At 38.1% G+C, this 14958-nt stretch overlaps 1 protein-coding gene across 2 annotated transcripts in view; it reads right to left on the minus strand.

The window, feature by feature from the left end:
* LOC137129937 (RNA-binding motif, single-stranded-interacting protein 3-like) overlaps positions 1-14905 on the minus strand; it is a 168059-nt gene extending 153154 nt beyond the window's left edge. Inside the window, exons 1-3 of one of the 2 annotated variants that reach the window (XM_067509407.1) lie at positions 14699-14905; positions 13626-13717; positions 13184-13278 (exon numbers count right to left, since the gene is read on the minus strand). In XM_067509407.1, the coding sequence (XP_067365508.1) occupies positions 13184-13255 (72 nt within the window). In that variant the 5' untranslated portion in view covers positions 13256-13278; positions 13626-13717; positions 14699-14905. Of the gene's footprint in view, positions 1-12061; positions 12107-13183; positions 13279-13625; positions 13718-14698 lie in introns of those variants that run through there. The other variant, XM_067509408.1, reaches the window with a different exon arrangement.
* Between the last annotated feature and the right edge of the window lie 53 nt (positions 14906-14958).

The following is a 14958-nucleotide window of genomic DNA, read 5'->3' on the forward strand; positions in this document are numbered from 1 at the left end:
CCTCTGTCGCTCTCCCTTGCAGACTGGCTGACATTTAGACTCAAGTGAAAGCAGAGGGAAGAGAGGAAGTTAGAAAAAAGATTCTCCCTTGAAAAGGGACATAGAGTCTTCTCTTGCCTCCAAGGTCACGACCCTGGTCAACCCCATCTGAAGACAAAATGGTTACAGTTGTTCCGTCATCCATAAGACTAAGCACCTCTAACCATAAGAAAAAATAGTTATTTTTTGTATGGAAGTAATATTCTACACAAATGGTTGCTGTAGTTTTTTGTTATGTGATGTATGTTAATGCTGAGAACAACACTGCTGTCACTATAAGTTAAAATGCCGATCACAATTTATGAAAACAGTCTGTTTAAAGAAATGAATTTAGACAACTTTTAGTAGTCTCGGGAAGAAGCTTTTCAAGGCTGTACGTAAATTACCAGGATTTTCTTTCCTCATATCTCTTGTTCATTTCTACATACTGAGAGTTGCAACCAACAAAACAGTTATTAATCTAACACAAGTCCATATTTTTTTGCCAAAATTTAAAACATAATAAAAGTGTCTGGACCTAGAATATTACGAAATATTCTTACCATGTTTACCACAAATTCGCTTTTAAGACCACCCTATTATACATAATCTCCCTAAATGTCCTTGGTGAATAGAGCCCTACATGTTTTAAATATTTAAAGACTTGCAGTCCATCCATCTATTATCTTAACCACTTATCCTGTTCATGGCCGCAGGGAGCTGGAGCCTATCTCAGCTGTCATTGGGCGGGAGGTGGGGTACACCTCTCGCCCAAACACTTGCTGCACTAAAGTATAAATCATAACCACTGGCGATCAAAATACGATAAAAGTAGCTGGGAGCTGACACAGAGTCTATATGTAGACACTCGTTTATAGAACTCTTCCCTACAAAAAGGTGACACTGAAAAACACAACTGGAGATAATACTTTGATTAGCATACCTACAATATGCAGGGACATGCTGTGCATTAAATGAGAACAGACACTGAATAAATCCTGAGATTTGCTTGTAAATCTTCTATGTTTTTCCCAGAGAACCGGTCAGAGTGAAAACTCCCACAGACACAGACAGGGTAAAGCCGGTAAAGAGTAAGCAAGAAAAAAACCAAAAACATTCACAAGTGTGATCACTGTAGAGAATGAGAGAGAGAGAGAGACAGGCATGACAGATTCAAATAAACAGACTTGGGGATGCAGGCAGGCCTTGAGGGAGAGACAACATAAACAACCAACTCATGCAGTTGGAGGATAATTCATGTTAGCTCTCCTGAGGACTCTAAAACTGCGATGCTGGCCAGCAGGCTTAAGCCCCTAATGTTACATGAAAATGCAAATACTGCAGTCACATTCTGGTTACAGAACACCAACTCCCCAGATGAAGATAATAGTGCAAACTTTAACAATACCTGACAATACCTATTTTCATCACAATCACAATCTTAAGTCATTACATCTTAATGTAGCAGTAAGGGCAGATCTGTAGAATCAGTTTTTTTTGCTTGCGGTGGCTTTCAAGGGTGTTGGGTCTTTCTTTCCATGGTCTTACTCCATTTTTCTGCTTCACTGCAAGCTCTCGTCCTCATCTTCCTCCCATGCTTCTCTCTTCACCCTTCCATGCTTTACTCCCATCTTCCATCCCTCTCTCCACAGCCAAGAGGCATCCAGCTTCTCATAACTCTTCATTAGTGCCTTCCCAGGGACTTGCGGCTGCATTGTGTAACAGAGCAACGTCCAACTGAAACGAGGGTGAGAGAACCGAGCCCCAGGAACAATTAGCTCAGCCTAAAGAATAACAATACTTCACAGTCCACAGTTTTTGTGTGGTGGTGCTAGCAGGATGGCTGGAGCCGGCCTGGAGTAAGGACCCATATAGAAAATGTGTATATGTAGTTTTATATGTTCACAGCAGGACTTTTATTCATACAACGGACGTATAACCCTACTAAATGTCCACTTATATAGCGTTTTTATCCAAAGTGCTTTGCAATGTTGCTTCCCATTCACACACCCACACACACCGATGGCAGTGGCTGCCATGCAAAATGCTCACCTGACCTACCAGGAGCAACTTAAGTTTCTGTGTCTTGCCCAAGACACTTCAACACATAGCCAGGAGGGACTGGGATCGAACCACTGACCCCGTGGACAACTGCCTGACCAACTGAGCTGCGCATGTACACCGGTCTGCAGAATGCTGCTGTTGCACTGAAAGGCAGCAACACCAAGTATGACAAAGTGTATGTCTGTGACCGAAAAACAAGGATCAGACCAAAGAAACACACGGAGACAAATATATCTCTGTCATTTTGATATAATTCTTGATGTGTGAGTGTATCTGTGTTAGACAAGCTAAGAAGCATCCAGTGTCCTGAGGGGTAATTCCGCTGAATATAAGGATCGGGGGAATTCCACTGCACTTGAAAACTCCTTCACACACACAACGACTCACACAAAGAAGATTAGTTTTATCATTTTCACAAAGCAGATCAACAGTTTGGAGGGTTTTCCCTCCCGCAGGAATAACGGCTTCTTTTCATCAAAGGTTACATACGTGATCATGTCTGTTAGTGATACTATGCCAAGGTCATGGTTTCATTGCATACTTATCTGTGTCCACACATCCTCACATTACACTGGTTTCACATGCCTTTGCATGTCTCTCTACCAGACAATGTATTATACAGGAAAAATGGAGTATCCTGTCTAAATTGGGGAGACTATTGTGCAAAAGCAGAAAGTATAGCATTCTGGAAATATATCCAGTTTTGCACAGAAGTTATGAGATGTCCTTGCAAATATATTATTAGTTTCAGCTGTATTACTGTTAGCTTAATTGCCTGCCTTCTTTACCAGTATCAATAAGAAGCTGATCCAAACAGCATTTTGCTGTGTTGTACTTTCTTGCTGTCAGACACACAATCGAGTACACAAATTACATTAAAGTTATTTTTGAAACCCATTTTCGCTTAAGCCGGTAGAGGAATATCTGAGCATAAACAAAGTGCACAGTATAATATATGTTGCAGCATTAAAAATAATAACCTTATTAAAAATAAGTCCAAGGAAACAGAGATGATATGAACACAGCTGTTGGATTTAAAATAACAGAACTCTACATGCTTATGTGCTCGGCTACAACAAAGAGAAAGAAGAGCAAGAGAGAAGACTGCAGCTCCTTTTTGCTGCCCTCTTAATGGCAAGCCAACCCACGTTTGTGAATCTAGATGATATTGCTGAGAAGGTCATAAACCAAAAACCTTTTTGGTGCACCAGCATATGGAAAACAACATTGTTTAGGTACCTTCACATTTGCTGGGACGTGCTTATAAAGGAGATTCTAAAAGAGATTTTAAAAGCCAGAAGATGAGTTAACTTGTCCTAGAATTCTATGTTGTTTAAATGTTTATACTTCTAATTCTTCAAAGTCTTTCCACGCACTGTAGGTGTCAAAGCTGAAAAGAGAACCAAACTTAAACTGCTTTTGTAAGCACTAAAAAGTGAGACTTTTTCAACAAAAGACAAGATTCAGTATAATCACTGGGCTTCTAGCCTATAAAATTAACACTACACCTAACACTACATCTTTTCTTTAGTTCTGCCAATCCTGACTGCATTAAAATGCATATGTGCAATTAATATCTGAAGGGTGAAAGCTGTAAAAGAACTGACTGCACAGTAAGCAGCTAGTGTTATACAGTATTTAGAAATAAGAAGCTATAGTGAAAACGGTCTTAAGACATTTAGCTGAAATCAGAGTTCTTTCATTCCCTTTACTGCTACCTAGGGGAAAGAAACATTCTTAACACAATCTTATCTTTGTCTTCATTGTTTCTCTTTGGCATAATTAAACTTGTTTTAGCACCACGAGTTGATACATTTCTCCAACCTGCACAATATGCGCAGTAGTCTAGTTTTCGAGACACATTGTCTGAAATACCTCAGTGCCTGGTTACCTGGCTTTTCCAATTTTCACAAATATGGACCAAAACATGCCTCTGTGAAGAATAAAAAAAATCATAAATATCAGACAAAACATATTTTAAAAAATCCTTCACAACATACATTTTGTACATATGAAAATGAATACATCAAAAAATTTTATTTGCACGATTCTATTCAAACAAAAACAGATTTTGTTCTTTGTTTTCCTTTCATCAAAAAATGGTTATTCAGCAGAATCCTATGAGTAACTAAACTAACTAAAGTCTTCCATATTCCCATAATATGTCTTAAACTGGTGTTGGCTGCCAACTCCTAAGGCAGGTTTAGTTAAAAATAACAATGGAATTTAGTGTACTTCTCCACTTCAGGAGAGGAGAGAGAAGGAGAAGGAAAGACAATTGTTAGCAGCACAGTTTTCATCTGACTAGTAGCATTTCCAGCTAAAATTTGCAGAGTGCATCCGATCTACATGATATTATAGAGCATCTATATATCTAAACTAAAGCAATTTGCATGTATCTCTTTGACAGGCCAAAAATGCTCAGCTTCACTTGTCAGTGCAGTCCATGAAGAAAGATGCTGCTTCGTAACTTGATTGACTGCAATAACCATAACATCAAAGACATTGTTCATAAGGTGCTTCAAGCAAGACAAATCTCTGTCTTACCAAATTGTATTTTTTTCTAAATCATTATAGGCTGTTAAAGTAACTCGTAATTTATACCCAGGGAATAAAGTGAATGACATACTCCCTCCTTTGATATTCAATATGCAACACATAAGAACACCTACAGTTCCCGCACACGAGCATCAAATTCACACAAGCATGGACACACACCCACACACAGAGCAATCAGCGGTGCCAAGACAGGCATCTCACTCCTGCTGACATCTCCGCACAAGACTGAAGACGTCTCTTCACCGCTGTCACGCTGTCAAACCATCAAGAACAGACAGAGGAAGATGGACAGGCAGGATGAGAAAAAAATCAAGTGTTACACGAAGTGGGAGAGAAATGCAAAGACTTCTTCCTAAGATAAAAATGACAGGCACAACAACAGTCTGTGATCTTCTGAGGGCAGTTAAGTCAGGCTTGATGTTTTGATGCTTAACAGGGATGCACTAAAAAAATAGCTGGCCTCACAGTCCTTACAACACTTAAAGCACCTAAACCAAATGGCCAAGCGAAATGCATAGCCACACTGATGAACACTAACAATTGTATTTCGTGGAATAGTACATTCAAAGCTGTGTATAACCAATTATAGATCACATTAAGTATAATAAGCGATTAGCTATCATACTTTTTCTAGCTGGGTCAGAAATATACACCCTTATTCACTCTTTAATTCAAAACATTCTAAGGAACTCACTCTGTTATATACAGGTTATTTAACTGCCATTTTTATTTTGCATACAGGAAAATGTCACTTTCACTGAAGAAAGTAGTGTTCCTGCCATTAACTGTTTGCTTGATTGTAGGAATTATTAAAAGGGACCTTACACAAAAATCACAGACAAACCCCTTTGTTATTGATTTGTTTTCTTGCTTCGGACCTAAATTCAACAAATCAGATTTTTCACAGAACCATATCTGTGCCCCTCCTTGCTGCTTTCAGCTGTCTGTTTAGGGTCAGACTCATGTGACCCGCTTCCACCTCCAGTTTTCACTAGAAGCAGTTATGGGTTCATACAATGACCTCAATACAAACCCCACTCCATAGCTTCAGTTAGGTTTGAAGATAGCTTCAATTCTTAACCAGCAAAAAGTAATTGTACTCCATGAGGGTAGATATGCCTGCACTTCTCATGGCGTGACTGCTCCGGTAAACAATACTGTGACAGGCACCATGGAAAAGAAATAATAGTTAAGCCACACACTCCGACATTACCAGTTCAAATCCAGTTCGGGGCTTTTGTTGCATGACATACCCCTTTCTCTACCCCTGTCTATACCTTCATTTCTTATGTGCCAATCTACAGTGCTATAAAGGGGAAAATATTAAGAACAGAATTTTTCAAAAACAATGTAATGATAATGGTGTTACATTGATTAGTAACAGCCAGTTTTGAAGTTATGATATTTTTATGTCGCTATTTCAGATCTCAGATAAGAAGTCCAATAATTTCCTCACTTGTATAAAATGTTCCTACCTTGCACCCCTAAGGTTTGCTCTGAAACTTTCCCCCAATGCTTTGACTGGAAATTTTTAAATTTTACTAATAAGGGATGGACGTGAGCTCCCCACTGTTGTCTGGTAAACCTTTACCAAAGGCCACAGGTTTGAATCCCACCCCACCAGATTTGGCCCCACCCAGCCATCAAGGGCGACCTTGGTACCGGTCCTGGATATAAATAGAAGGGTTGCGGCCGGAAAGGCACCCGGTGTAAAAATTCCTGCCAAATCAACGTGCAGAACACGTTCTGCTGTGGCGACCCCGCAAGGGACAAGCCAAAAAAGCGTTGATATATTTCTCAGTCCTGACATTTAAGCAAACAAAGCATGACAGAATACACCACACTGCTCGATCTAAGAATAAGAATCAACACCACACACACCACTGACCTATTTTATTGTATTGATGAGTAAAGTGTATGCTGTTCTCTGGTTGAGATGGTATAGATTTTTGGATCTTACTGCCAAATATAGTTTACTCATGCAGTATTGCAAATTGTAACTAAACGAGCACAACCAACATCAGAAAGTCAAAGATGATGAGTGCTTTGTATAAATACTGTACAGTCTGACACGCTGCATGGAGTGCAGATCAAACTAGAAAAATCCCCCGCTCGGGTAATTATTCTGCACTGCCACAGTTAGCTCAGAGACTGATATGTTAATCAGAGCACTATTTGTAGTTGATGCAAGAAACTATCCATTAATACATCATGTCTAAGGCTTCAATTTGTTTTGTTATATTTTATATAAAAAGAAATGTTATATCATTAAAGATACAGTAAGCAACATTTTCCAGATTTTTGTTTAATAAAATATGTGCAAGCATCCAGTGACAGACTCACTGAACAGCAGTGGCAGCATTGTAGAAATATGAACTTGTAAAAGTCTCTGAGCGAGGCTCGTCTTACTGACCTATACAAAGAACAGTTTCTCCTGGATTGGTAAGCTTATTAGCATCCGTATTTGTTGTAATTTGATAACTACAACTACAGGGAGCAGGGGACTCATCAAACCAGATTGAGAGGATTCAAGCTTTGCGACATGGTACATTATCCTGCTGGAATTAGCTAGCATCATCAGACCACCACCATAGAACATCGTTCTAATCGTACTTTGGTAAGCCCTTGCATATTGTAACTTTGGTTCCCTGCTGTTCTTAGCTAACAGGATAGACACCCAGTGTGTTCTTCTGCTGCTATAGCCAATGTGCTTCAAGGTTCTATGTGTTGTGAATATCCTTGGTTGTAAAGACTGATTATTTAAGATACTGTTGCCTATCTAGAACCAGTCTGGCAATTCATATTATCTCCTTTTTTCAGATTTTTCGCTGTAAATCTCAGAAGATCAGCAGCTATAAAATACCTGCCATTCTGGCACGGACTATATCCCTTTTGAAGTCACTTGAAGCACCATACATCCTCTTTCTGATGCAATCAGCAGATCATCTTGACCATATCTGCATGCCTAGAAGCACTGATTGGCTCTTTAGAAATTTGCATTAAGGAGCAGTCAAACAAGTTATTGTATATCTAAATAGAGCAACATGCAATCATATTTTAAAAACTTTTGTTGTACATACGGGTACGAAACACACACACACACACACACACACACACAAATGCAGATTTTTCATGTTGCTGTAAACTCAGTTCCATATCTTAACAACATTTTGACAAATGCAAACTATTTCCTAAACCACTGCATATGACAACATGTGAGAACATTCCACTGTCAATTGGTCTTTGTACCTTTGCTGCGCTTTTAATCACAGATTACATATTTAGGCACAATAAATCATAATAATGTGAATTATACATAACTGAATGCAAACAACATCACATTAACATTTAATCATTCGGCAGATGCTTTTATCCAAAGCAACTTACATGAAGTACACAGCAATAAAAAAATGTTAGTCATGGAGAGAACTATAAATGTGCTGTGAGAAGAAGTGTTTCCGTTTCATGAGACACAAGTGCAAGATAGGACACAGGATTTTTATTTTTTTCCTACATTTTAATGTAACAATGTAACTGTTAAATTTAAGCTAGAACTAATGTAAGATTCAAAATGTCTCCTCCGCAATAAAAACTCGTTACAAATCATTACGCTCTGTACAGCCCTTCAAATGCAATAAAAAGAGTTTCTTCTTTCAGCTCTAATAGCGGACTTTACATCTCTAATAGCTGTACCTTGTACCTTGTAGCTCCTCTAGTTGTGTCTGGTTTTTCCAAAGGCTGAGCTGAACTACCTCTCTTGTAACAAACTTTCAACAAACACTGTTTCTACCAAAACTAGTTAAACAAAATTAAAAGGTAAACTTCAATATATGACGTCAATAATGACAGCATTAGTACGCTTATACATACGTTTCTTAATCTAACTAACCTTACAATACACAATATAAACACAACAGAGGAAACCCTGGCTGGCTCATACAACGCCTTTAGAAAAGAATGTCTTTTGACACTGCCAGTGCTGTTAAGTGAGTCTTTGTCACCGGAGGCTTCCGCCACACCTCTCCATATTAAGGTAAGCATTGAAGCATCCAGAAAAATAGCCAGACTGGAATCGGTTGTGCACAGCATTTCTGAGGTGAGGCTGAGACCTCAGCAGCTCTTCTGTGCCAGCAAGGGCAGTCTTAATGAATAGTGAGATACATGATAAATGTGGCCATATGGTGGAGCCGGCTGGCCAATCCAGGGGTGCTAGCTAGTTCTGCTAAACACACGTGTGCACACACACACACACCCACACACACACACCCACACACACTTTCTTTCTCTCTCACTTCTCACTCCTTAGCTGGAAAAAAAAGACTCATCAAACTCTGCACAGCTCAAGACAACAGCAGGTAGGGGTTAATGACCTCCAGGTCCTTTGAAGAGTGTTACAGTCTACTGTGAAATTATCAATGCACTTCCTGTCAGAAAGTTTCACAAGTCGGAGCAAGGATACAAATTAACTATGCGTGAGCCAGGCTGTCACTCAACAGTGGTGACTTTTTAATTACAAGCATTGTATGTGCCTCAGTGCATAAATGCAGGAAGTCTTCCTAATTTATATTTGCCTCTCTGGTGGTTTGCTGTGTGTGTGTGTGTTTGTATGTGTGGGGCTTAACGGAATTGCAGCAGATGAAGTCATATGCTGTCTGTCATACTTTGTAGGCAATCGTTTTCTTGTTTCCTCTCATCTGCTGTATACAAGATTGCTCTCTCTCTCCTTTATTGCTATTCAACACATATACTCCACATGCTCGTATACTGTAGCTACAGAAACACACAATCACTAACTAGCCAACCTGCGTATCCTCACACCAACATACACTCCTCGACATTAACACACAGTGAACAAGTTATTGTTCTTCTTTCACATCTGATACTATCATTCTCTAATTGGCTCAGCACAAACAAAAGAAGGGCCTTGGATGCCCTCCTGCTATGCTAGTTCAGTCTACAGGGATGCCCTTTGCTGTAAGAACAAACAGAGGCCTTGGATATAGTTGGCCTCTGCGCTGTCTAAAGAAGGCCAGTTCCTGATTACATGTCACAGTTTCAGGGTCTATAATGAATCAGTAAACAGGCAAGAGCACTTTTCTTGAGAATAGAAAAACACTTAAACACCCTGTGGGTTGCCAAGAATGCTCGGGCCAATTGAGGTCTCATGAACTCTACATACAAATAATGCTCTAGGGCTAAGCATCTTTCAGTAGGCACACAATGATATACAATGTTTGGTCAAGCTATTATTTTATTAAATGTTGATTAAAAAGGAGATTTTCTTTTTTTTTAAATGGCCTCCAAACGTTCACAACATAATTTCTCCCATTGCTGCATGACAGACAATTGATAGGCTAAGTCTTCTCTGTCTGGAGTCTTCCCCAGTGTTTTAAAACAGAGTGAGAGAAATACTGGGGTTATATCCACTGTAGGTCTAATTTGTGTTGGTGCAGTTTAGTTCAGCAGTGTGCAACAACTCTGAGACAGCAGTGTGATATATGACCATACCACTGGCATCATTGATCTTAACTTTAACTGCAGTAGTGCAGTGGTAGTTGATGGGGTGTTATACTGCAGAGAAAGGGGTCGCAGAAGGTGAACAGTGACCCCATCATTCATATGTGTCTCACTAGTGATTAATAATGGGCAAATACAATCTACTTTGCCAAAGGTCAAAAGGGTATTTAAATGCAAGTCTGTACTCTACACAAATTGTATAATGTTTCCACAGAAGATTTACAGTACACATACATGACTTCTCTAAAATGACTTTCATATGCTTTTCAACGTTTCACTGTCATCCATTATAATCACTTGAGAGCCTAGTGCACTGAGAAAGAATGACAAACAGCATCCCCTTCTGGTAGAAATTTATCACAACGTGCTTCTCAGGGTTCATCGGTTCAGATTTATTGGGAGCATAAGTTTTATATCCAAAACAGCCACAGGATGATCACCCAAACAAGCCACAACTGCAGTCATAAACCAGAACTTAATACAACAGTGCCAATGTGTTGTTGTGAAGACATGGCCACTGCAGCCTCCTCGGTCTGAAGGAAATTCAAAGTCCTAAAATTGTCAAAAATGATTAAGGACCGAGTAAATGATTAATCATTTCCAAAGAACAGCAGGCGCTCAAGTTTTCCTTGTCTAATCTTTTACCATCAACATCTAATTACATGGGCTGTAACATAAATAATTCATGCAGCACTTCAGGACAAAAACATGACAATCAGCACAGTCAATCTGCAACTTCTGTCATTACTAATTCAGCATCTGCTGAATGCTTTTCTAACACTTTTTCTACCATTTGGCCTGATTAAGGGAAGAATGTGTTTGTGCACACAGTGTGAGTGTGTGTCCACATATTAGAATTCCAAACAATTTATTAATAAAGCCAAACCCTTATAAATATATAGGGATTTCTTGCTATAGCTTTGAATGGTTACTAAAATTGATTCAAGATGTCTCTGCGTTCCAGTGACTACTACAGCTTACAGCCAAATGGAAAACTAATTAGATATTTCAAGTGACCATTATTTCTGTAATATGTTGTCATAGAGCTCACGCTTGCAAACACATCCCGAGCGCTCCAAACAAGCACTTAATTTGGGCAATGAACTAGCACATGCATAATAATGACCTTATTTGCATATATTATGTCAGTCTGCTTAGTATGTTAATGCTTGGTAAACTCTGGGTTTAATCGTTGAGCAGACATTCTAATTGGGAGTTTGTTAATTGGTTACATTGATGCTCTGACACTTGTTAATCTACTGGCAGGTCTCGTTTGTTCATTTTAGAACAGCAAACAACACTTTCCCACTTTACATACATGGTGACACCCTCTTCACCATCTAGAATTTATTTACAAAGGTGTAGGTTTTCAAATTTAATTTTGTCAATGAACCAGTGGTGATACTAATGGTTAAACTGGACACCCTGACAGTAATAGCCTGTAAGACAGTATACAGCAGCAAAGCACAAAATTTTAAACTGACTGAGGTAAAGATATGTGTAAAACAAACAAATGTGAACAATTATGATATAATTATGCTGTAAAGCATAAACATATGAAAATATTAACATTATATGCAACAAGAGTAGTTAACAATTTACCATAGTGAAATCAGCATAAATAACTGTTTATGTTATACGTGTCCATTTTCTGAAATGGCAAACTGAAGAAGTATGGAAATTTAAAACTGCCAAACTATGTTGTTATTGCTTAAACATTTAAACAAAGTGGCAACTCATACTGTTGTACATAAACATGTAGAAACAATTGGAAGATAAATCTAAAACTCTAAGAAGTTACACATGTCGTTGGTTAGTCTTTTCGCTCATCATTTCAAATCATGTCATTTTGTAGCATTCTGTCTTCTAATGTTACCTCTGCTAGTTGTTTGACTTTGCTGACCTTGTAAGATGAGACCACTAAGGTAGTCATCAGTCATCTGTTGCCCTGGTGTCCTCGTGCATCAGGCTGTGAACTCAGCCTGCTCAGCTCCTCCCAGCTGGTCGCACTCTCAAACCTGAGGCCTTCTATGACCAAGGTCTCACCCTCTTCCTCTATGCTGGCCTCACGCTCCTGCTGAATCTGTTACAACATCAACTCACCCACTAGACATGGCTGTGCACAATAGGCCTGAGCACATAAAATAATGACAAGGTCATTTGTAACTATTATTATTCAAACTAAATTGCACGAAATATGCAATAGCCAAAGCCCAAAACCAAAGAAATGTGGCAATAAACATGGATAAAATTCAACACAGCTTTTGAGGCTGTTGTAAATTTAACTTACTGAACAGTTCCAAAATTAGATCACCATGCGCTGATAGGATTTCTGTAAAGCAAGTATGATGTCTTTCTCATTGTTTGGAAAAAATGTATTTATTTATCTTGGCACTTTCTAGTACTTGGCTTGAAGCAGTTTGTTCCTTGCTCGCTTAGATGGAAGACTATATAAAACATGTTAAAAGATTTAGTTTACAATGCAACATGTCACTGGTAAGATACTGTTGTGGAGCAGCTTCTCTAAACTAGAGACATCAAAACAGTTCAAATATACAGTACATATTTGCTGCTTTATGTTTAGAAATTTAACCTGACCACTTCTGCCTTGAGTGATATATTACAAATTAGCTTTATTGTGTGATTTAAAAATAGTATGATATTAATAAAACGGCTACTATAAGCAAACTCCTTACTGTTTCCTGTGATGTACGGTTGACAGTTGACAAAAGGTGACTGAGACTGACAGACAGCAAATGTGAGTAAAGCAGATTTAATGTCGGTTTAAGCATCTATACTGTTATTGTGGACTATACAAATAATTTAGAGAATAATCTAAATTCTCCTTTAAACCCAATATTGCCATGAGTCACTTTCATTACCAATATATGCAAACTTTTTGTGGCAAGACAGAAGACAAAGCTCATAGAAGCACAAGCCCAACAATGGTTAGGGTATGACTGTCATTAAAAAATGCTTCTCCTAAGGATTGTCCAGTTACTCACTGAACTACTTGTATACTTACCAGTCTATGCCTCCTCTGGTTGGTGGGGCCTGTGGTTGTACACCTGTCTAGCAGTTCCTCAATTTCTCTCATCAACTGCCGAGTCTTTGACAACACTAAAAGTATATACAAACACACTGTAGTTGTCACTCACTTTATCATCCAAAATAAACATTTCAAACAATTCTATTCATTGCCAAATCTGTGCGTCAATCAAAAAATGACCAAATGTGAGGATAATTACCTCACCGTGAAAGAATATTACTTACTTAAAAAGAATTGGAATAAAATTCATATTTGGGAAGCAAGTCACTTCACTAACTCTATTCACCTATAATCAAGGAATCACTAAATGTCTTACAGTGGACACTTGTTGGTCAGAGTACCTACAATTTCGTTGTACTCCCCTACTGTGCAATAACATTACAGTCTGTTCTATTGTATATAAAAGTGTTGGGCTTACATTCTTGAGTCTTTACGATGTTGATCTCAGATTCCTCTCAATGATCCTTCCAAAGTCCAGGATTTGTGTTTCTCAGTTTTGAAACCTACATCCTTTGAAGTTATTATTACACACTTAGGAATTATGTGGTGATACATTGAATATTGCAATTCACACGTAATATTGAATAGTCTAGCTATAAAATGTTTTGATCAACTAAACACAGCTATGCCTGAACTTGGTTGACTGGTTTATCATTCTCTTTTAGTAAGCAGATTCGCAAAACCATTTTAAAGTCATTAATGGAAAAAATGTTGTGTTTTATTTAGAGTTAATAATGGTTGGACTAGTTGGTGAGTACATACTATACTCTCTCAAATGTACTTCGATCTGATACCCCTTCTATAGGGATTTTCTGTGAAATATACTGTAGGTATTGATCATTCATTCATTATTCAGAAAACGTGAAATATTAGTAGGTTTAAAAGTTCCATACTCGTTTATTTATCTATAATTTCTTAGTTAACGTGAAAGCATGTTGACATGCTTTCTGGCATCTGTCTTTGCTAAGAGCTTGTTGACAATAGTCAATAGTTTAAGGAAAAAGTGTTTAACTACATAATGAAAAATGTAAGATAATAAAATGTAAACAAAAAGGTCAGATTCACCAAGATAATCGGTAAACAAAAACAAAAATATCTCCATTTAATCTATTTAACTAACCTACGTTTTTTTCCCTCTGTAACATTAAATTAATAGCTAACGTTAACTTAATTAAAGTTACATACAATAGAATAAAACCCGTGTCCTGTCATATTTAAATAGATATTTCCATTTAGTTCTCTGACCATGGGGAGTAAAGTGAGTCCAGCTAGCCTTAAGCTAACATTAACAAAGCTAATGCCAGCATTAACCCTAGCAGTCTTATCAGTGCCACCATAGTAATTAGCTATAAGTCAACAAAATACCAAATCAAAGATTTTCAAAAGATCAGCAAAGACTTTCGCATTTCTTCTACATTTTTTAGATTTTTTGTGGCTCACTTCACTTAACTTAGGCGAATGAAAGTGCGCCCGTCTTGGATCATAACTTACCCACTGGGGATTTGACGATGCCTGCTGGCGCTGCCCGAAGCACTGAGCTACATTTAAAACCTGAAGCTGAGTATGTTAAAATTCCAAACGATACAAATCCTCCCTCTACTACGTTACATACCATGTACTTTGATTTATATATTTCGTTTATTATAAGTAGACATAAAGTAATTCATTACATTTTGTTAAGGACTTCATCTCTATCATATGACCTCCTCGTCAATGAATATGTCTTTATTTCTTCACTTCCTCACTCTTCA

The sequence above is a fragment of the Channa argus genome, chromosome 7 (genome assembly GCF_033026475.1).
Source record: "Channa argus isolate prfri chromosome 7, Channa argus male v1.0, whole genome shotgun sequence".
NCBI classification, from domain to species: domain Eukaryota; kingdom Metazoa; phylum Chordata; class Actinopteri; order Anabantiformes; family Channidae; genus Channa; species Channa argus.